The 23,990-nt window shown below is 37.8% G+C and overlaps 1 protein-coding gene and 1 long non-coding RNA gene across 7 annotated transcripts; one reads left to right on the top strand and one right to left on the bottom strand.

The window, feature by feature from the left end:
- Positions 1-529: 529 nt before the first annotated feature.
- On the bottom strand, positions 530-18,006 carry LOC145905593 (uncharacterized). 6 transcript variants are annotated; one of them, XR_014402757.1, is made up of 14 exons: positions 17,150-17,445; positions 16,409-16,488; positions 10,994-11,114; positions 10,156-10,233; positions 6,110-6,230; positions 5,689-5,858; positions 5,448-5,567; positions 5,034-5,202; positions 4,794-4,913; positions 4,380-4,548; positions 4,058-4,121; positions 3,524-3,589; positions 3,228-3,332; positions 530-1,767 (listed from the first exon to the last, which is right to left on the bottom strand). It is a non-coding gene; the product is annotated as an uncharacterized LOC145905593 (long non-coding RNA). The 6 variants fall into 6 exon arrangements; XR_014402756.1 differs by lacking the exon at positions 530-1,767 and adding an exon at positions 2,842-2,981; XR_014402755.1 differs by lacking the exon at positions 530-1,767 and adding an exon at positions 17,818-18,006 and having other exon boundaries at positions 3,007-3,332; positions 17,150-17,241.
- On the top strand, positions 3,319-19,343 carry LOC145905592 (uncharacterized). The gene is made up of 7 exons (XM_082992837.1): positions 3,319-3,505; positions 10,174-10,203; positions 11,034-11,090; positions 11,353-11,412; positions 16,423-16,476; positions 18,718-18,772; positions 18,988-19,343. The coding sequence occupies exons 1-7, from the start codon at positions 3,422-3,424 to the stop codon at positions 19,062-19,064; spliced, it is 417 nt and encodes a 138-aa protein (XP_082848963.1). The 5' UTR covers positions 3,319-3,421; the 3' UTR covers positions 19,065-19,343.
- Positions 19,344-23,990: the final 4,647 nt, after the last annotated feature.

Genomic DNA, 23,990 nt, shown 5'->3' with positions numbered 1-23,990 from the left:
CCCCGATCAGTCATTATTTTAGCTAAATTGGCTGCAAAAAAATGTAAGACGGTTTTCCGAAAAAGTGAATCACAAAAACCTCATCCAATTTGCAATTTAATGTTGGCCCTAACCCTTTTCTATGCAATGGCAAAAAAAATTGTCACAGGAAAGTTGCTTTGGTTGCCCCCTGGGACTGTTTTTGCTATCCTATAGGACAAAAGATCCTCCTGGAGGCTCCTCAGATCCTTGCTGTGTTTTGGCGGATGCAGCTGCAATCAATTTTTTTTCTCTATGAATAGTACCAGTAGATCTTCATGGGTCACTGACCACAGGAATTGTTGTTGGCAAAAAAGCAAATCACTCAGTATGGGTATTAATGGTGATAGCCTTCAAAACTAGATTTTTGGGATTTAATACTGATATGCGGCCTTAAGCCTCTTTTGGGAGTCGTTCGACCCATCTTTCAAACAGGGGATTATGGTTTTCACAAACCGTGTTGGCCATTTGGCCTTTTTCAAAAGTATACTGCTATTTTTGCTGCCAGGCATACTAATTAATCAAAATCGTTCTTCTGGCACTTAAGTTTCTGAAGTTATTTATTCGAAACCGACGTTTCGTCTGTAATCCGGCGAGACTTATTCAGGGTTTTGTCAACATATTGCATCAAGCGCATAAACACTAAAAACGCAAGAAAAAACGTAAGAAACACAAGAAAAAAAGGAATACATAACATTGGCACTACTTGTGTCGTCACGAGACCAGGTGTGCAGCGGGGCGTAACACTTACAACAGGTTATTGTAAACTGCTGGAAAATACACACATTGCTCCTTGTCATTCACACAATGGTTGTTCTTGTTTCAAAAGTGTTCCAACCGAATCCACAGCTTGAGGAATGTTTGTTTTATACATTGCTGTTTATCAGGATTCGCGCGAACTTCTTTCTTGCCTCTTTCTAGAGTCTCGCATCATTTTTTTTGATTGAAAAATGGTTAAACACAATGGCGAGAAATCAGCACAAGGAGTCAAGTTACATGGGTATATGCTTCACGTCAAGCAGCGTAGGACCACTTTCTTTTGTAATAATTTGGTTTGGTACGGTATTTCTCACTGGCGATGTTTAGTTCAATAGATCTTGTTGTTTGCAACAGATTTACAAATTTTGTTGTTGTTGGTTGCCTCTTAGCGTATTTGCATCGATAAATTACAAATCGGGCACAAAGATAAGCGCAGTTTGAAAAGCATTCAAAAATAGTGTTGTTTTGATGTAAACCGAACAGCAAATGCGAAGGAGAGAAATACAAGGGGCACGAAGCCAACCGCATACATTTTCCCAGTAACGTTTTACAATATGGAAATTTACAAATAAATGTAAAACCATTTCAGCGACATTTTCGCAAAAGACGCATGGACCTGTTTCTGTAAATTTCAGATAATTTTAACTTTTTGTTGGTCACAATGGTCCTGAGATTTAGCGTAATTTGAAAACTTATTAATTTAGTTTCCACTATAGCTTGAGGTATATTTTTATATATATTTGCATCCAAGGTACTCTGTCATTGACTAAGGACTCTCATACAGCTTGTGCTTTGGGTTGAATGGTATTGGCGGTTTGAAGCCAGGAATACAAAGCCTTAGTGCTCTCGCAATGGCTCAAGATATTTTTTTTAAACGTCTGTTATTTGTGAAGGCACTGGTCCGTGGTCCCACTCCTCTGGTATGCTTGCTATAAGCTATTTTTCGCATCAATTGTAAGATACCTCTCGAATCCGGAGTGATAGCACCACCTAGCGGAATGAATCATTACCGAATTACACATTCTTTCGCTGTGGCAGTAATGTAAAACCGCTTTTAGGTGTTGTTTTTAACTTTTATGTGTCTTTTCACAAAACAAATCAACTAGAATATTCTATAATACTATACTATGTATAAAAGTACATTTAGTCCTAAATCGAACATTTGGCCGTTTCCGAAACGTTCTGCTATAATGTGCTAAATGCACTATATTTTAAGCATATGTTTGTGCGTGGCAAGATATTTAAAGCGAATTGCAACAACGGATTGTTCGTTTTACAACAAAACGTACTTTTTTGCGGCCAAACACAACGGACGCCTGCATTTGATGAATATTCATAGCTTTTGCACCAACCAATGTTTTTGGTACACCGGGATAATTTGCTTTCAAAACACACTATATGCAAGCAGTAACCATTGCTGTGGAATTACTTTTTCGCTTTTGCACGTCGTTTCAGGTCAGACGACGGTTTTCCACGGAAACGTAACTTGGTTTTGGTCGAATTTGATCGTATAAAAAAAAATGTGGCCGTCAAGTGTTATAGGAACGCATCAAAAAATGTGTTCGTTAGTGAGGCTCGAAGTGGCGTTTATGGGGCGGCTTGTGTAGACGTACTGTATACCTTTTGTAGCTTCAATTTCATTACAACTTGACACAATTGCCGACACAACAGTCTTTTGACTTTTTGTTAATGTGGATTGTGTAAGACAATACGACTTAATGTTTTGAGGGGGGGGGGGGGGGGGGGGAGGTATGATGGTATCTTGGCTGAAGGTAAAATCAGACATAAGGTCAGTACATAGGTTTATTCGTCACAGGTCGATTTTTTGCGCAGGCAAGTTGTGTGCTACTACCGTCAAAAAAGGTACTAGTAACTATTCAGGTACCAGATCGCATGAGGTTTATTGAAGCAGTTAAACTGTACCGAGGCTAAAGCTTTGTATCGTTTATTTTAGAGTTCAACAAAAGGAACGAATATGGTGCAATTTGTGAATATACACAAGCCCAAGCAATCATGTTGTGTGCATTTTAGCACAAGAGTGCACAGCTGTCATATTCCAGACTGATTTGGCGATGACAGCAGTCGAATATTTTCGGTTAGGATTTAAAGATTTAAGTATGTGGTAAGTGTCAGGTGTTCAAACAGTTAAACACAATTTTAATTTGTCTGAAGTTATGTAAAATGTAGCGTAGTAGCTTTCAAACCTGAAATCCAAAACAGTAAAAACAATAAGGTTCTATGTTGAAATTTATTCAATAAATATGCGCACACCCTAAAACAGAAGCAGAACTATTATGAAATTACACATTAGTTTATCGTATAAACGTGGCATACCAAGACACGATGAAAATAAAAATGGATTCCAGCAACGTTTTCGCCTATTCTATTCATCACAACTTCAAACAAAATTTTATATTCCAGCAACGGCCACCCAATTAAGAATCACTTACCAAACATTTTTGCCATTCATACTGTGCCATGCGCGTTTAAATAATTTCTATGGCGTCTTGTGGAACGTGATCACATGTAGCCGGTGCGTGAATTTAGCGTGAAACCTAAACAATAGAACTCGTCGGTTTTCGTGTAAAAGCAAAACAATAAACATGCCGGATTTTCGTCAGCAGGTAAACAAAAAAAAACATTAATGCAAATCTACAAACACTTATCTATTTTGCAGGTGCTTTGTACATTGGAAAAAGGAGAAAATACAGTAAACCTCAAAATTCTGGTGAGTCAAAAAACTTACCTAATAAATTGTTACTGATGCTGCCAGGCATGTTTTATTGCCGTATACTGCTCTTCTGCATAACAGCTGAAACATCAATGCAAAAAAAATTGCCAGAAGAGCAGTATTCAGGAATATAATTTACCAAAAACCATTTTTGGTGAATGTGGTGTTGTTTGAAGGGGATATGAACATATACTTTAAATTTGAAATTAGTTTTTAATATATTTCTTTTGTTATGACCCTGTATTTCATCTCGTATGATGCATGACATGGAGGTTATCAGCAGTTCAACTTTTAGGTCTACTTTGGGTCCCATATCAGTTTAAATCCCACTATCAAGTTTTGAAGGTTATCAGCATTAATACACATACTAAGTGATTTGCCAGTTGATTAATTAATTTGTGCAATTAGCAAAAAATGCCCATTATTTATTCCATAAGATGTCAATACAGCACACAACAGAAATGCTAACATTGTCCTTGCCACAAACCCCAGACAGCAGACCACCATTACTGCCTGCTGGGGACCAAAAAATGATAAATGTATTTATACCTGTCCTGTTATTTGTGGTGCTCGCTGTACACTTATAAAGAAGTATGGTTCTTGTTGGTGGAGCCTTAAAACAAAGCAATAGTACAGGTATATGGTGTGTGAACATATATTATCTCGCAAGTGAAATAAAGTGTTCACAACTACAGCAGGTTCAGTTAGTTTTTGTACTTACATAACAGTACATACATGCAAGCACAAAACTATGTGTACAATAGTGTTGTAAGTGAAAAGATGCAAAGAAAAAAAGCTGCAATTCAGGGAATATTGGAAGTGCTAATAGCCATAAAAAGGTTAATGGAACGAGCTACATTGTCAAACCAACCTTTAGTATGAGTGGCAAAGAGAAACACTCATTTGCCCGTGGTAATGATGCCTGGAAACTGCGATGTGTTTGGTTCTGGTGAAGTTGCCTCTTCTTCTGGACTGCCAGCCTGGCACTGTCTTTCAGGTATGAGACTTGACTTTGTTTGTTGTATGTTTGTTTTCAAAAACTATAGAAAGAAATTGGTTAGTGTTCTTGATATGATTTTGAATTGACTTCATTTTTCACCAATAATTCTAATATTTCATGTAAATTTATGTGAAAAAGTGTGGCAAAAGTAACTCAAAGTAATTTGGCATATAGTGTTATTTTATTTAAATCATTTTACAGTACTTGCCCTAGCTTTACATGCTAGCAAAAAAACTGTTATTATGATGAAATTGTAATTGAGGGCATGAAAACATAAGAACTTACAGTGGTGTTGTTATTATTTTTAGCTAATCAAATAAGGAAGTTTCATGATCGGGTGAGGGCGACTTGCAAGCAGTCCATGTGTTGCAGTCCTCAGTTCATGATGTGCGACCAATCGAAGAGCTGAAAACAAAAAACAGTTCATTTTCAATGCCCACTGGAAACCGGATAGTCAATTTAGGCATGCTTAATTGAGAACTTTTGCCGCAATAGCTAAGCAACAAGTAATCACGTCAAACCAACCTGCAGTATGAGTGGCAAAGAGAAACACTCATTTGCCCGTGGTAATGATGCCTGGAAACTGCGATGTGTTTGGTTCTGGTGAAGTTGCCTCTTCTTCTGGACTGCCAGCCTGGCACTGTCTTTCAGGTATGAGACTTGACTTTGTTTGTTGTATGTTTGTTTTCAAAAACTATAGAAAGAAATTGGTTAGTGTTCTTGATATGATTTTGAATTGACTTCATTTTTCACCAATAATTCTAATATTTCATGTAAATTTATGTGAAAAAGTGTGGCAAAAGTAACTCAAAGTAATTTGGCATATAGTGTTATTTTATTTAAATCATTTTACAGTACTTGCCCTAGCTTTACATGCTAGCAAAAAAACTGTTATTATGATGAAATTGTAATTGAGGGCATGAAAACATAAGAACTTACAGTGGTGTTGTTATTATTTTTAGCTAATCAAATAAGGAAGTTTCATGATCGGGTGAGGGCGACTTGCAAGCAGTCCATGTGTTGCGGTCCTCAGTTCATGATGTGTGACCAATCGAAGAGCTGAAAACAAAAAAACAGTTCATTTTCAATGCCCACTGGAAACCAGATAGTCAATTTAGGCATGCTTAATTGAGGACTTTTGCCGCAATAGCTAAGCAACAAGTAACCATGTCAAACCAACCTGCAGTATGAGTGGCAAAGAGAAACACTCATTTGACCGTGGTAATGATGCCTGAAAACTGCGATGTGTTTGGTCCTGGTGAAGTTGCCTCTTCTTCTGGACTGCCAGCCTGGCACTGTCTTTTAGGTTTGAGACTTGACTTTGTTTGTTGTATGTTTGTTTTCAAAAAACTATAGAAAGAAATTGGTTAGTGTTCTTGATATGATTTTGAATTGACTTCATTTTTCACCAATAATCCTGATATTTCATGTAAATTTATGTAAAAAGTGTGGCAAAAGTAACTCAAAGTAATTTGGTATATAGTGTTATTTTATTCGAATCACTGTACAGCACTTGCCCTAGCTTGCTATAAAAACATGCTATAAAAAAAATGTTATTATGATGAAATTGTAATTAAGGGCATGAAAACATAAGAACTTACAGTGGTGTTGTTATTATTTTTAGCTAATCAAATGAGGAAGTTTCATGATCGGGTGAGGGGCGACTTGCAAGCAGTCCATGTGTTGCGGTCCTCAGTTCATGATGTGCGACCAATCGAAGAGCTGAAAACAAAAAACAGTTCATTTTCAATGCCCACTGGAAACCGCACCGGCATGTTTATTTGTTTTATTGAGGACTTTTGCCATGAACATCATACTTTTAACAGACAAGGGTGATGTAGGATATGTCCCAGTACACCTGTGATTACTGATGAGCGCAACATTAGGTGTGGTTTTACTGCAAGGGCTGCATGTTCAACATGCCTGATTTTCTCTTCATTCGAGACTTTGTACAAACAATGTCAATGGCCTGCTGCCCTGATGCAGGGAGGTCGAAAGACTTAAATGCTGTTAATGCTCAACTGGGTCCTGCACAAGTGTTCCGTAGCTACGTCGACCTTCCCTCACCCACAGTGGCAGCGATACTATTGAATTGACCTGACGGGCTTCCAAACGCTTTGAGCTGGTAAATGAAAGCAATATGCAAGCATTGCGTAATGATTGCATCGAAAGAAATGAACAATGTGGACTTCCGGTTGATCACCCAGTCAACCTACGATCTGACTGTCGCTACAATCTGCGCCAAGACACAGGCAAGCCATACCTTGGTCAAGCAGCAAGCCAAATTATGGGAATAGCAGCAGAAAAACTACAGCAGTCCCGCCAAGGACGTTCTGGCTGTTTCAACTATGGCAAGAAAGAGCCGGAATCCCACAATACACAAACTTTTCGATAAACATTTGCTAATTGGCAAAATGGAATGGGACGTCAGGCGTGAGTTGGGATCTATTCTTTCCTGTCACAAATTTCAAGTTAAAGAAATCACCACTGGCACTTACAGCAAGCCATTCAATGGACTTTCTACACCGCTCCACCAAAACCATGACCCTCTTCAAAGGCACTGCATTGTCCATAGGGCAAGATCTCCATATCATGCTGTTCGAAAAATCAAGGACCATTAACCCAAAGTGAAAAATCACCACACACAGAATCGCGTTATAGGAGAATATGCTGGTAGTGTCAAGCAATATGACAGAATATTCGGACATCAGTAGAAAGATGATGGTACTTGTGAATGCTGCCATTACTTGCTGCCATGGAAATAACACAGACTGCAAGGTCCACGCCTACGTTTGCCGAAGAAAAAAACACAAACATGGGACTAAAGATACTAGGGATGTTCCAAGGCGAACCCGAATAGATTAGCCGAATATCAGCACAGATTTCATATTCGCGCGAACCCGAATATTGCGCAAGATTCATATGCGAATATTTAAGCATTTGTGTGATACAACCACCAAGGTTTTTGTCTTTTTCGCATGACCAATAACGGTAGCACACCGCTTATAACGCCGTGAGAACTGGTGTAGTCGTTTTTGCTTTTTCGTCACCAAAAACAGAAGCGCATTTGAAAACAAAAGAACAGAATTCCTGTATTGTTCAACGTTATATTTGGTCAATCATGACATAACGGCTTTATTACGTTATGTCAATCAAAATATCGTTTTTCCTAAACACTATAGCGATAAAGGTCACTGTTATTTTGTATAGTATAGACTTGGTTGTTGGTTTCCAAAAGTTTATTTAACTTTGCAGAAATAAGCTGTATGTCATTTATTTGTCGTATGATAGCAAAACAATAGTTGGTGAAGCAACATACTTGCGCATGTGATGCAAACGACTATTACTATATTTCTGAAGTCACACTTACATACGAATATATTCGGGTTTGCGCGAATAATGTTTCTATTTATTCGGATTCGCACGAACCTGAATCTTTGTCCATTTGGCACATCCCTAGAAGATACCCCAAGAATATCAGCTGAGATTGAAAAAAGAAGTGAACAAGTTTTTCACCATAGCAAATGTCTCCAGAATGAGACCCAGACTTGTCACGAACAAATGTGAAAGTGTCAACTTAACCCTCGGCCATGTCATGCCCAAGGGAAGGACATACTACTCAACCTGCAGTGGTCGGGCTCATGCAGTCCTACAGAGAAACAATGGAATTAGTTCAGCATAGGCTTTGGCTTGCAATTATGCTGGATGCTCATTGGAGAAAGGGTCCCTTGCTTTGCAAATGTTAGCATCCGTGGAAGCACTTCAATGGCGGAGAAGCTCCATTGCAGCCACCGCAGCAACAAAGGAAACTTAGGAGAAAGCAGAGGTATAAACTCTACAAAGAAAAAGCACCTCAACATTAAGGAAACCTACCAGCCGGAATCATCATCATCACAGTAACAACTTTTGGACATACCTAACTCTATAGCAGACAGTCTTCGTAAACGCCATGGCCCTCACAAGACTGCCAAAGTTTGCACCTCAGCTTCTGCATGTTGATGTTTCTTGGCTCAAGGCTGAGATGGTCGGAGTTGATGCACAATTTTCTGTGACACGGGTGGCTTATGACCTGTAACTTTGTAGAGCCTGCCATGTTACAGCCCCTACAGTTAAAATGGAATTACAGAAGGAAACTGTGTAACTTTGTATAATAATCTAATTCAGTTCACCCATCAGAGTTTAATTTGGACTTTAGACTGTCATTGGCCATGGTTTAATAGGGTAAAATGTGGGCAATTAAAAAAAATATACTATTTAAAAAAAATTTCACTTGGTGGCAACCAATGCTTGGAGCTGCCTAAAAACATTGTAAGTCCTTCCAAATAGCTAAAGGAACTAATTTCATTACAAACTTGACATACATTTTAGTGGTCGAAAAGGGCAAATTATTCTTAGGGCCCCATATCAGTATTAAATCTTCCAAATCAAGTTTTGAAGGTTATCAGCGAATATATCTATACTGAGTAATTTGCTTTCTTGCCCAAAACAATTCCTGTGGCTTGTGACCCATAAGCTCCACTGGTACTATTCAAAGGGGAAAAAATGATTGCAGTTGCATTGGACAATAAACAGCTAGGATCTGAGGAGCCTCCAGGAGTATCTTATGCCCTGTAGGATTGCAAAAGCAGTCCCAAGGGGCTACCAAAGCAACTTTTATGTGACAAATTTTTCCACTATCCTGCAACTAGTTTTGACCCAGCCAGGCCTATCATAAATTGACAAATTAAGGTATACTTCTGTGATTCAATTTTTAGAGCTACATCCCCTTGAACTTTTCGACAACACCCAGTATAAAATGACGGACTAAAAAGGCAAAAAAAATGCACCAAACACGCTGGAAATCACCCTGGAGAAAGTGTCTCCCTGCTCATTCAAACCTAAATTTGACCCCAATGCATCACAGGTTGCCTTGTGACATAACTGAGTTTCTTCATGACAGAGGCCTGTACAAGACAGGCATTCCCTGCGAAACTTTTTTGACAGAAATAGTGATATGCGGTCTTTAAAGCTAAACATATCAAAGTACTAGAGGAGTAATTTTTTTTGTTTTCTTGCTATTATATTACCTTAAAAATTGAATATTGGTCAAAGAACGTTTCTTTTGGTTACAACTGAGTGATTTCAGGGTTAAAAGCCTTCTTTTAATGCAGAGAATTGATGTGTGGACGTTTATTCTCCACATATAGATGTCTCAAAAATCTGCAAAATATTTCCTGCACATACACTTGCATTTAATATTTTTGGAGCAAAACAAGATAAACAATGGCTGTAAAAAATGTACAGGTGTACACAGTGTCTGCAGCTCTCATTGAATATTTTTTGCATATAAATATTGTTAATAGGAATTGCTCTTTTGGCACAGTTTCTAAGTGTTTATTGAAACCAATGTTTGTTTCGAGCAATTCCCTCTAATTACTATGCCTGGCAGCAAAACGTTCGCTTATTTTTTGTAAATCCTTTGACCTCTGCCGAACCCCTGAAAGTTACCATCAAACCCCAGGGGTTCGATTGAACACAGGTTAAGAACCACTACTCTAACAGAAGAATATAAAGTAACAATATCCAGAATAATAATGTCACATTCGCTGCATCAAAAAGAAAGTTATAAGCCCAATATCACACGTTCATAATTTATAATATTTAATACCTTTTTTGTTTATTTCAGACTCGTCAATCAGACGGACATAATTCTTGTGTAAGTACCTAATTTCCAATGTGACATCCACTGCAAAGTAAATTTAAGTATTTTAGAAAAAATGTAGGTCAATATCAGGTAATTAACCAAAAAAGGTTAAAAACATTGCAAGACCATAGTGTTGCAGTGCAGGTGGCTGGTGTCACAAAACTGTCTCGTAATTCTAGTGCATGTGACGTATATTAATACTGGGCTTTAAAGATTGAACAGACATGGGAGTATTTCGAAAACCGTCTTGTAATTCTAGTGCATGTGACGTATATTAATATTGGGCTTTAAAGATTGAACAGACATGGGAGTATTTCGAAAACCGTCTTGTAATTCTAGTGCATGTGACGTATATTAATATGGGGCTTTAAAGATTGAACAGACATGGGAGTATTTCGAAAACTGACAAGCTTGTCTTAGAGCTATTGCAGTGTAAAATACAATTTATCAAACTTTTGAAGTAAATTTTTCTGAAAAAGGTCAACAATTTTTGTGTGTATCATTACAACATTTCGTTACTGATAAGTGTCAACCCACCTGAATAATCATGACACAAACCTTTTACTCAAATATAATTGATTTTAACCAAACACAATCTGGTGGAGAGAAATATCAGGAGATAAAATCTGTGCAGTCAAATGTTAATATTCCTGCCACTCAATTGGTTATCAAGTGCTGCTGTTTTCTGATATTGACTCTGGCTATCTCACACTTTTTTAATAGACCCTTACAAAAAAGGTTAAAACATATGTATTTGTTCCGTGGTTAGATTTTATAACATACATTTAGAATAGGCTGGTACCTGTTGTTTAAAAGTCCTGGTACATGTTGTTTTATTTCAGGAAAACCGATACATCCTTGCTCCAAATGGGTACAATAACAATGAAGCTGTTTTTCAGGTATGTCCACTGATGTGAATTTCGCTGGGTTGCAGAAAAAATAGTAAAATGTTTAACATTCCTAGAAGCGCAAACCCTCATTGAAAAAGCTTCACTTATTTACTGTATTTACAAACATGCACAATGTGACTACATTTACATATATGTACTGATTTCTTGTATGCTATGTGAGACATTATCCCTGCTGGTAAAACATTGTAATAATGATTTTAAAATAGACATGCATTTACAGGAGGTTTAACCAGGTATATACTATTTACAGAAACAGATATCCCATTGCTGGGACAAATATGAAGAGGATGAAGACCACCGTCGATTTAATGTTAGTACTTACATAGGTGTATCCACGATTTTTAAAGAGGGGGTGTGGATTTTTTTTTGAAATTCGACAATTTTCCGGTGTAAACTAAGCTTAATTGTGGTCGAGCATTGCGAAGTACGAACGCCAGTGTTGGTGCAAACCGTCACATAAACAGTGGCTTCCTGGCTTGCACAATTGTGTAACGCCATGGAACACTCGATGTGAATTTTTGTGGTAGTACTTGCACCGTAGGTCCCATCATGACGTCATAACTAATGTTAACTGTAATTTGGGGTCCTAAATTTTGGGGAAAATTCCTCTATTTTTCGCTGTTATGTACGTCCGTGTTGTTTACGCTATTGGAAATAGACACAAACATGGACGGAGGTTTGCACAATTGCATTACATTATGGAAAACTCAAATAAGAGATATTGTGACGATCAATAAATGTGGTCAAGAAAACATATATACATAAAAAATTACATGATGTAGCCCGGTAAGCCTCATTTTTGCAATGTGTTTAAACACGAAAGTATCTTAGTTTTGTTCTGCAGCGCAAAAAATGGTTTACACTGAGAAAAGCACATGCTATTGTAATTACGAGACCACTTTTGTCCCAGTCTCTTAAAGTTGAGCTTGTTTCGTAACAATGCAACAAATTTCGTAACAATGCAACATGTTTGGTAACAATGGCAAATGTGAGCACAACAATCTAATGCACCTGACGACAGATTTAATATAATGTTTTATGTTATTGCAATTACTATAAAACACAAAAGCCACTGGAAATGTCCACCGCAATTGGTTTGGTAAATGCCCTATAATGCAAACAAAGTTAATTTAAAAACATCCAAGAGGATGTTAGGACCAACAGAGCGACCCAACAAACATTATTACGATCGTGGGCTGGAACGACAAAAAAAGCGTTTATGTTGGATCCAATGCTGCTACAGCAGACAGCAGAAAAAAACGCAAGACGGTGTCTGTGAAACAGCCTTAGTTAATCACCTTGTACAATAAATCAATGGGAGGCGCAGACAGGTGTAAAATAAACATCAGCAGGTACATAATTTTAATACGAAACAAGAAATGGTGGTGGGCTTTGTTTGTCATGGTTATGCAAAATGCTTGGATATTGTGCTGACTAAACCGAAATAAAAAAGACCTACACTTTTCCTTTAAAAGTAGTATCCCCATACCTTCAAATTTCTAAACAACCAACACTAGAAGTGACGAGACCACATGGAAGAATTTTTTCAACAAGCCGTAGAGTGAATTTGGGAGTCCGCACTGACAGAATTGATTATTACCGCAGTGGATTCGAAACACAAAAGCGCTGTGCTGTTTGCCACAAGAACACCCAGAAAGGATTATTAGTAGAATTGGAATGATTTGTGTCTCACATGCACAAAACCAACATGTATTTTTAGTTTAACATTATTTGCATGTCGGTTATATGAATGCAGTTACACATAGGCGCCGACTTGACTCAAAATCATAAGGGGCGAAATTTTTATGAAGTCAACGTATGTGGTGTGAATAGTGATAGTGTATGTAAGTGTTGCCCAGCTGCATGCTTTTTTTGCGCAGAATCAATGGCTACAACACGTTTATTAACGTAGAACAAAACAGAACATCAGTGGCGCAACTAGCGGAATTTAAAGGGGACAGGCAAATATAATAGAATATCATCACCGATATCATTTGTTTCAACTAAAACGACGCTTAAATAGGTCAAAACGTAAAAATAATAGTTCCATTGTGAGCCAGAAATTACATTTTTATGGAACAGTTCCATTATTAGAGGTATTGTTTTGTAACAATTACACTTTAGCACGCTTGAGCATATTTTCTCGCATGTCGTTCTTTCGACGTGTCTATATAGGTTACTATAGTATACTCTGCTTGACCAACTTTTGCGTCAGTTTCTTCTGTAACTACAACAGTTAGCCTCAATAACAATGTCTTGTCCACCGAACAAAATGAGAAAAATTACGTCATTTTTTGTGGTGACGTATGGAGTAAATCCTTAGTAACAATCGAAAGATTACCGCCGTTTAGTAAATGCGAATATGATTTGGCGCTGTACCAACATACGCAGACAACAAAGGGACCTGGCATGCCGACAAACCAGCCCCCCTAGTTGCGCCCCTGCAGAACATACAAGGTTTTTACAGCACACACATGGGGGAAACACACTATTCAAACGAAAGTGTTTTTTCTGACAACGTTGGCAGAAATAAATTCGGCGATTAGCTTTGTTTTGTCCAGATTATCAACCATTTCCTTGTGGGACGACATAATACACGCGTGATTAAGGCGTTTTTGTGTCATGGTGCATCGAAGATACGACTTCACTCGGCGCAAAGTGCTAAAGGACCGTTCGGCCTCGCAGGACAGCGTTAGATATAATTTTAAAAGCTTTGCGGTGTTCGGAAGAATCACAGGCAAAGTGTCATCATCACAGAACAATTTGTGAAAGCTGTCTGGCGTAAAGTTCCCTAACCCTTTATGTTGCTTGTACGCGCTAAATTGGCATACCTCGGTCATTAGATTATCTGCATTTATATCAGGAAATTGTGTTGCAATTGTTTCTCCGGTGATGTCAGTGGTTTTTCCGCTGAGTACCTTTTCAATGGTTTCCACAAATTGCAAACCGTGAGCGTCGTAACGGGTGAGGAGTGAAGAGGATGCAGTACTTAACATTTCAGCGTATACCTTGATGTAATATTCCTCTGTCGTAGCTGCGCTGTTGGTCGATCGGCCACGATTTTTTCGGAAAATTGGTTCGTTAATCTTTAAATAATCTGCGTCCTGCTTTGTGCTTGTAAAAAACCCTTCGGCATTTTCTGTGGATGGTGCATCAGCTGACAGAATGTCAACCAAGTTACCCAACAATGTCTTGCATTTTCCAATCGACATGTCTTTACTTTGAATGGCAACATGTACTGGATGGAACGATAAAAGCAAGCGTTGAAACAAGCGAATCATAAAGTACGTGGAAAAGGTTTCCAGTGACAACAAATAGGATCTTGCTTTGTTTCTGGTCAAACTATCTGTCTCGGTATTTGAAGTCACTTCGTGCAGCCAATCGAGTATGTTTTCTTAGTTTGCCAAAAACGCATTGAGAGAGCTGGAAGTCGCAAGACCCAACGGGTTGGACAGAGAGGATGTAAAGTTAACTTAACTTCCTCGTTGCCAAGCGTGAAATTCTCAAACATCACAATCCGTTTTGGGGAACCTCTAACAAAGTTTACCACAGCACTTAAAGCATTTATACCATCGTGGTTTGCATTAAAAACGTCTTGGACAACTAAATTCAGTTGATGACCTGCGCAGTATACATATGGTGCAAGACTGTTCTCTTCTTTGAACAGCATTTGAAGACCTTTCAGGTGGCCACGCATATTTGCTGCGCCGTCGTAAGCCTGTCCACGACAATCTTGAATATTTATATCTAAGGACAGCAGGGCAGTTTTTATGACTGAAAACAAAGATTTTGCATCAGTTTTTGCGACGTTGTAGAACCCAAGAAAATCTTCCAAAATAGAAAACGTTGAGTCTACATAACGGACACAGATTGAAGGTTGTTCTTCACAAGACGCATCTGTCGTTTCGTCTGCATTTAAACTGTAATATTTTGCATCTTTCACTCTAACTACCACATTGCGTAACACTTGATGGGCACAAAAGCGCTTTTCTGTTCTCTGCAGCAGTGTTGCTTTGGTTCCTTCTTATTTCCCCAACAATCCCAGACCCAGGTGAACTAGAGTTGAATAATTTTGATTCCTGGCATTCCTTATGGTATTTTGTGCCAGCATGCTTATCAAACGCATATTTTCCCTTTTTCCAATTGTTGAAGCCATCGATCCATACTTTATCTTTATTTAAGAGAACGGTTTTTGTTTTGGGGCAAACTTTGCCAGACTGAAATGCCCACTTACAAAAAGAACACGTCGCAAGACCTGTGGTATCATCGTATGATATCCAAGAATGATCGTCTATCCAACTTGTTTGAAATTTTCTTGTGTAAGCTTTAGTAGAAGAAGATGTCGTTTCCCTATTGCTTTCACCTGAGGTAGAGGTCTCTGTCAACGAACTAGCTTGCGAGACACCTGTTTCTTCTGTTTTTTTTTTGTTTTTGTTTATTGGAACAAAAAAGGAATCAATTTTTATGTTTGCTGGTGGTCATTTAGCCATTGTGTAGATCTAGACTTGGAGCTCAATATCTGTCGACTGGGATGTACAGTTGCTAACCAATAAACACTGCCTTGTACGACATAAGAATGTGCATTGTTGAAGTGAAAGAGAATTGACGATTGTTTATGCGTTAATGTTACGTAATAAATTGAACTCACGATTCTTTGTTGATAGTTGTGCGTGTGCGTATGTTTTTGCGACGTCAACGAATGTGGACGCAGAACAAAATAAAGTTATACATAAAGGTTTAAAAATCCCAGGGCGGCCGTAAATTCACGTGGGGCGAGGCCCCTCGGCCCCCAGGAAGTCGGCGCCCGTGCAGTTACATGGTTGTTTTGCTGTTAGTAAGATCTTTTAATATTTGTTTTTATATTGGCGTTTACACCCACTGCATGCTATGAGGGTGCTAATGAATTTTGCAAATTTCTTAAAAAATTACCAAATAAAATAAATTTTATCATTTATGTGCATTAAATGTATAGAAAAACTTATATAATAGTAATAAAGCTGTGGCAAAAGTACTACAGCAAAATCTTGCATCGAGTGTCCCATATCTATATGCAATTGTGCAAGACACAGTTTATGTGACGATCCACTCTAACATGGGCGTACATGTTTTGTAATGCTCGGACACAATTAAGCTTAATTTAGAGTGAAAAAGCAGGGAATTTTACAAAAATTATGGACCCACCTCTTTAAAAAAAACTTGGATACGCCCATGCAAATATGCACAACGCAATGACTTATTTCTTTTGCTTAGTGGCATAACAAACATTTTGTTGGATTTTAAGATTTATAATAGGTTTAACAAGGTACCTTTTTCATTTTAGACTCAAATTAACATCATCTTGAAACTCAACTTTTCTGTTGGTCCCCACTTCCAGGTAAGCTGAATTCTAAAGTAAATAAGATAGTAATACATCAGTGCATATTGTAGCAGTTAAGCATAATAGAATCATGATGTAACCACCTGTACAGGATTTTTGAACAATATGGTCACTCACAGTGGCAGATCTAGCGCACCGCATGCACCCTCAGTACTTTGGTGTCAGAACACACCCTCAGTACTTTGGCACATTGTTTGATGGGTGTGAAAATGCGATTAATTCCCACTGCACAAGAATGAACACTACGTTCAAGTGTTCGTCTCCACATTTTTTTAGTTTTTTTTGTCGTGCTTACTACATACATGCCGCGATGACCGCTTGTGAAATAATGGTTTGAGTTATATTTGTTAGACAAGATTCCACCAAGTTTAATAACAATCCCACTGCAATACTTAAAACTTATTGGCTTTTTTTTAAACAAAAATTTACCCACAACACTCCCCTCATATTTTTTCTAGGTCCGCCACTGGTCACTTACATGCTTTTCAGGTATCAACAAATGAATTATATATTCAAACTTAGGAGCTCTTTCAAAACACTCAACTACTGCCAAAATTTATTTGACTATACATATACAGCATAAAATATCTTACCTGAGGTATCTCAACTCTCCCTTACCATGTATCAAAATGTTAAAATATGTAAAATAATATTACTTTGATAATTTTACCTGCAAGTCCGGATATCCATGCCAGATTGGAAAAATGATGTGTGCAGAGTAGAAATTCTTCAAACACTTTTGCCAAAAATTTGCAGATAATCCTTGCAACAATTTTTTTTTAACATAAGAAAAATGTTGCCGTCGTCCACTTAATTAACAATCACCAAGAAAAAACTCTTTTAGCAAATAACAAACTTTCTGATCAGGTAGACATAATGCCATAAAAAGTATGTGAGTGACCATTTTGTTGAATGGTCCTGTACATGTATGCCCTCTAAAAACCCACTGTAGGCATTGTAGGCTGTCAATGCCTAGACCCAATACCTACGATGCCTACAATGGCATTTAAGGGGCACCCCTGTGCATGTGGTAGGCTAATTTTTTTTTTACATAACCATGATTCTGTAATATGTAACTTTAAAAGAGTTACAACCTACTATTTAAATTATACACAATTGAAAAAGCATATGAAAGCAGTTACCAGGAAAAACAGTTCTAGGTTCAGCACGCAAAGTTTTGTATTAGGCAACACAGAAAACGCATTGTATTAATCTGCAAATGCGTTCGCGTATGGAAAGGTTTTCTTTTTAACTTTTTTTAACATTGGTAAAAGCATACTATGTTACTTATGTAGTCGATAACTGCTCTCAAAATGCGCACAAAATCGCTACACTCACCAGCAACTTTGCTAAATCAAGCCACACTTTTTGTGTTGCAACGAAACACGAAATACATTTTTTTCTTCTCCAAGTCCAAACACTGGACTGCGAATCTCACTGTGACGCATGAACAGCGAAGTCTTGTTTATTTTTCATACCTAATATTTTTATGTTAAACAACCACAATGTCATTTACCCTTTTAAATTGACCGTGCACCAACGCTAGCAAACCAGAAAGTTGGATCTTCCAACATGGCGGCGCCAATTAAATTGCTTCAATTTTGAGCTGCGCCAGAGACTAGTAAATAGGCTACTTCTCAATATGTTTTCTATGTGGGCCTACGCAAACAGCTCTTCCACTGTTAACAAATCAAAGCATCTCAAAAGTCCCTTTTAGATCAGCTATGACAATGGAACGATATATTGTTTAACCTATATGTCAAAATAACTATACGAGAAAAAAAATATAACAAAAAACACAATGGAACGGATGTAACACTTTACGCAAAATGAAAAATGCACTGGGTTAAATGCAATATTTGATTTTTTTAGGGTGCTTAAAAACCTATTAAATATGACAAAATATATTAACAAAAACCGATTTGAAACTAACGTTTAAAATATATTTCAAAATCAATCATAAAATTGTTTTTTAACAAAGTTGATTTTGAAAATACACTTTTTATTTTAAATTCAATACCGATTTTTAAAACGTAAATAAAAATTAAGTCATAATGCAAAACAAAATACGCATTTTAGTTTTTTTTGTCAAAATGTGTGTGATAGAAATATGAGCCTCCATACAGTAGTAATATTTTCTTTTCGGTAGGTTCTATAGTCTGGACATCATAATTTGGATTAGGCGGTTTAAATTTATATTGTCGTGATGCTGCTAAAGTTACTGTTATATAATTGCAGAATGGCAGTGGATGCTGGTTGGATACGTACGTTCAGTACGATTTTGAAAATGAAGGTAAGAGTGATTAGAAAAGTTTCTGTATACTGCTTTCATGCACTATTTTGAGAACTTTTTTGGTATGCATCCCCATCTGCGTTTTGCACCTCTGGACCAGAGTCATAGAAATGTTTTCAATTTATGATACAATTGTTATAACGCGTTGATGCCAAAACAGCGTGCTTTTTAATTCGTCGTTAAAAATTTGACATGAGCTTTCTTGTGTGTTGCAGAGGATGTTTGCTGGTTCAATTACGGCTATGCCCAAGTGGATGTAGTTATTAAAAAGTATGAAATGATGGTCCTTTAAATTGTTCTTTGACGTTTGGAAATTCAAAAAAATGATTGTTATTTCACCAATTAAGTGACAACACAAAACGCTGTTTCAACCTTATTTGTAAATACTACAAACTGACTACATAATGAATTATGACGGCATAATCAACTTGCAATGACAGCTGTGATCAAAATAATGCAGTGTTACGTGTCTTGTTTCCTGCTCACGGTTTTATTTTTCCTAGCGTCTGCCAACCAGTGTGTTTATAACTGTTGCTGTGTAAGGGTCTAGGCTATTGATTCTGCTTTAGTACTGTCCATGTATTGAACAAACTTCTGTGCTGTTCTGTATTGTATAACTGGAATATCTACAATAAACGTATTTGTGAACAACTTTGGACTGAACAGTAGAAACCTCTGGTGCTAACATCGAGACTCAGTCGGATCCTTTGGGTGCGAGACCCGAGACTCAGTCGATAACCACAGAAACTCAGTGGGGGCGTACCCCGACATTCCCCCGAAGTAAATACCAACATTTTGTGTATTACTCTTAACAGACTGTATATTTCCCCTCGAAGTAAGTACTGCATGTTACTCGGCTTCCCTGGCAATTTGTCTCGATGATACTGGCGCAATGAGTCTCACATGAAGGTCGGCTGACCTGTTGGAGAGATGCGACTGAATTGTCTGTTTAACAAAATAAAACCCAAATGATGGAACACGGGAAAAAGTTCTTATCAAAGCAGCTTCCAGCTTTGGCGTTATCCCACATGCGGCGTTGTAATGTAATTGCGGGCACGACCACAATGTTTAGCATCGCTTTTTTGGCAAAATAAAATACGCAATAAACGAAATACTTTTACTGTACAGATGGCTGGGGTTAGCTGGCAAATTGTCTGTTGGCAACCATTATGGTGTTACAAACCAATCGACTAACCACTACAAGATAGCTATAGATAGATTTGTACACTAGTTGTTACGACGTTCACCCAAAAGATGCCTTTATCACAGGATCAACAGAACAACAAATATCCAAACAAATGTAATATACCGGGTGAAATGTTGAACAAGGTCACGCCACACATTGATAAGATCAATAACTACTATAGTTGCAAAAACTTATGCGCCCAGATACAGATTTACCGATATGTATCAGTCACCTTTTTAAATGCGTTTCGATAACAGCCTTTAATATTCATGCGTAGGCCATAACATTTTGGGGGTCCCATTTCAGGAAGTATCCATGAAACAAACGCTTTTTATCACATTGAAGCAAGAACTTTAATAGCATATTGCCACTTTAATTGGATCTGAAATCAAACTAAAAACTACAACTTTATCACGGCGTGTAACAATCTCCCTTACCAACAATATCCATTTGCTTGGTTCGGAGCCGCAAAAACGCGCATTCAGCATGTGGTTGGCGATACAACCGAAACGTTTGCTAAGAATCAATTTTGCTAAAATCATATGCCCTTAGTTGTTTTTTAATTTAAACTCTTGCACTGATTGTATGCAAACTAGGGATGTGCCAAGGCGAACCCAAACCCAAATAGATTCGCCGAATATGAGCACAGCTTTCATATTCGTGCGAACCCGGATATAATGCTCAAGATTCGTATGTGATATTTATTGGAGCGTACAATGATGGTTGTGTGATATAACCGCTTAGGTTTGTGCTATTTCCAATGATCAATAACGGTAGCACACCGCTACTAACGCCACGAGAACTGGCGTAGTCGCTTACGCTATTGGTTAGTCACCACGAACTTACAAAAAGTAACAAAAATGCCATTTTACTTGTAGCGAAATCCCGGTCGTCTAACATTGTATTTTTACGGGCACAACAAAGTAAGTTCATGGCACCGGTTTGCAAATACAGTTGACAGCAAAAGAACTGTGTTGTTCATTGCATTTGCCCTATCTAAAGACATTGCTATACATTGTGCCAAGTCAAAGTATTGCTTTTTTCATAAGCACTAGCGCTATAGTGGCCAATGTCGTCTAATAGATTCGGCTGTTGGTTTTAGTAAGTTTATTAAACCTTGCAGAAATCATCTGTCTGTAATTATGATATCGGATGGTAGCAAAACAATCGTTGGGCAAGCAACATACTTGCGACCAAATATTGGTGACGTCACATTTACACACGAATATATTCGCGTTCGTGTGACCTTTGACCTGTTTTCCCGTAAAAACTCCGCAGCTTCCAGCTACTGGGTAAGATTAGATGTTGACAAGCGAACGTTGACTCGGGGTGTGCATTTACAATACACCACGTCTGTGCACTGATGCGTATCGACATCTGAAGCAATATTTCTGTCTCAAACAAAACCTCGTTCGCACTGGACTTGATCACTCGGTGAGAATTTCTAAAGCAAAACATGTTAACCCACAATACGTAAAATCGTCTAACTGGTTTGAATTTTGTTACTGTGTTTTTCCACACACCACCTTTCTTTCATTAGGTCTTTGTGCTTGTTTGGTTGTAAAAACCAGTGGTTCCCAACTGGGAGCTCACAGACACCCAAAAGGTTCTTGAGATGGTTTTAAATTTGCTCTACAGCAAAAAATCATTCAATCCCCCTCAAAAAGGGTCAAAAAAGAGATAGGGAAAAGTTGATACGCCGTGTATAGCTAGCCTGCCCACTCTCGTTTTATTGTGAAAACCCATTTTTTAAAAATATACATGCGGAAAAGCAAAAACCTAGAGTATTCGTGTATTCGATAAGTCGTTAGTGCAACATGATGTGCTTTGACCAGCAACAATACTTATTTTACCACAAGCATCTGATGATGTCACTGCAATTTTCAATAGTAATGTATTTACAGTATGTGAAATTGTAACAGCACAAAAATGGACAATGTTATATTGCGTTTCCTTCTTGATATAGCAAAACGATACAGAAATTTCCAACATTTATATTTACAACACAAGTAGTATCCTGGGAATGTCTCACACTTGTTTGTGTCTGAGTTCTTTTCACTGATGACTTCACTTTCTGAAATGGCGAAGAATCCCCGTAATGGCATTCGCCACATCGAACACATTAATATTTTGCATCCTGTTTTCGGCGCAACTTCTGACCCTTCCAATCCATATTTTTGCACATCCTCTGCATTCTGATAAACAATCTTCGTGTCGAATCCTGTAAGTATTTAAACAGCTTGTTTTTCATGTTTAGTTAAAACAGGATTTCTTTACCCGTTTTTTCACGAGCAGAGTCTGCACTGATTGAGTTACACAAAATTCATTAAAAAAATGGTGTTCTTTGACTGGTTTTTGCTTGACATCAACGTTGTTTAGCATAAAAGGTAGAGAACCAGTGGATAAAAACATAGTAGGATAAAAACGTAGATGAAATAATGACTTCGCTGATAACACTGTTACTGGTTTCGTGCAAAAAAATCAAACAATGGACTCTTACCCACTGACAATGTCCAAGAAACAATCTTCGACGTTCTGTGCACATTGTTGTGGACAACGTTTTTCTGCAGGTTCGGCAGTTTTCCAGCAATCTTCCAGAAACTCCACAGCTTCTTTAACAAGAATTGCTGATGGTCCGTCGTACAATGTAAGACCACATTTTACACAGGGCATGGTGCAATTACTGCACTGTCGTGCCGCTTTTCTGTTTCAAAATTGATTTGTATATTATCTGCTCTCTGCTGTATAATAAATAACTTGGGATGTGTCATGTCACAACCAGGGAAAAAGAATGTGCTTACTTTTGGGAAATGAGCTTATATTTTCCTTAAATATGGATTATTATGTTGCGTTTTTTTGGGCGGACAAACCGGAAAAAAAACGTCCAAAATAGTCATTAGCTCATTTTCACTACGCAATGTCCAATTCGAGAAAAGTTTCTGAAATAAATCCAATTCGACATAAAAATGCAGCCTGATTAATTTTGGTCATGGCCGAAGGTTACTTTGGACATGGCCGAAGGTTACTTTGGACATGGCCGAAGGTTACTTTGGACATAACAGTGATAACACAGTTAGTTATTTTAATACTAACACAAACATTATAGTTGTGTTAAACAATGATCTTATTTAAACACAAACATCTGTGACATAACACCTACGTGTCTGATAAGTGTTTTACACACTTTACAAGGCATTCAGTGTATTCCCAGCAGTTTGTGTGACGTAATAATTTGATCACAAAGCCTGCAACACAAACATTTCAGTCAAGTCGAAGGAATGAACTTATCTTTAACTTTACAATGTAACTTGTCTCTTTCGTCAGCATATAGCTACCATTAAATGTGACCCATATTTTTTCATAGATTTGTTACAAAATATCCTCTGGGGAACGCAGTTTGAGTGATTGCTTTTTACCGGCGTGCTGGTTTCTTGAAATTTCCTGGTTCAGGTAATAAGTTTCAAAAAAATCTCAACACCTACCTTCATAGTTTAGTTGTTGTCTCTATCAAACAATGCAACAGTACCAACAAATAAAAACCGTAAGGCGTAACACACAACAAATGCAACGTGTTATTTTGACTTTCGTGTATGTACGTATAATACTCGAACCTATTGAATTTGCGACATCTTTAGCCTCTTCTGGGAGTCGTTCGACCCATCTTTCAAACAGGGGGATTATGGTGTTTACAAACTGTGTTGGATATTGGGGGTGCTTTTTCAAAAGTGTTCCAACCGAATCCAGAGCTGGAGAAAAGTTACTTTTTATGCTCTCAAATGCATTGCTGAAATACCCTGCAGATATGAAAATAATTATCATTGTGTGCTTTGAATCAGAAAAGGAATTTCACCGTAAAGGCCAGAACCACCCAAACCATTTTACGTGACTGCTAAAAACGTCTCGCTCCACTACAATATGATGCACAGTTTGTACTGCTGTAATTTGGATTTTACAGTGCTAACACTTTGGCTAAAGTAATGTGATATCCCAAAGTGCAAGGAGCTTTGAAAGAAACGCGTTAAATACCTGAAA

This window comes from Ascidia mentula, chromosome 6 (assembly GCF_947561715.1).
Source record: "Ascidia mentula chromosome 6, kaAscMent1.1, whole genome shotgun sequence".
Lineage (NCBI taxonomy): Eukaryota > Metazoa > Chordata > Ascidiacea > Phlebobranchia > Ascidiidae > Ascidia > Ascidia mentula.
Note: the sequence above shows the minus strand (reverse complement) of the source record. Positions and strands in the feature narration are given on the sequence as shown.

What these genes read in the sequence shown, in the direction of transcription:
- LOC145905592 (XM_082992837.1), top strand. Translation starts at nt 3,422, where the DNA reads ATGCAAATCTACAAACACTTATCTATTTTGCAGGTGCTTTGTACATTG. An exon ending in ACAATGAAGCTGTTTTTCAG is followed by an intron (nt 11,091 to 11,352) that starts GTATGTCCACTG and finishes TACTATTTACAG; the next exon opens with AAACAGATATCCCATTGCTG. An exon ending in GTACGATTTTGAAAATGAAG is followed by an intron (nt 18,773 to 18,987) that starts GTAAGAGTGATT and finishes TGTGTGTTGCAG; the next exon opens with AGGATGTTTGCTGGTTCAAT.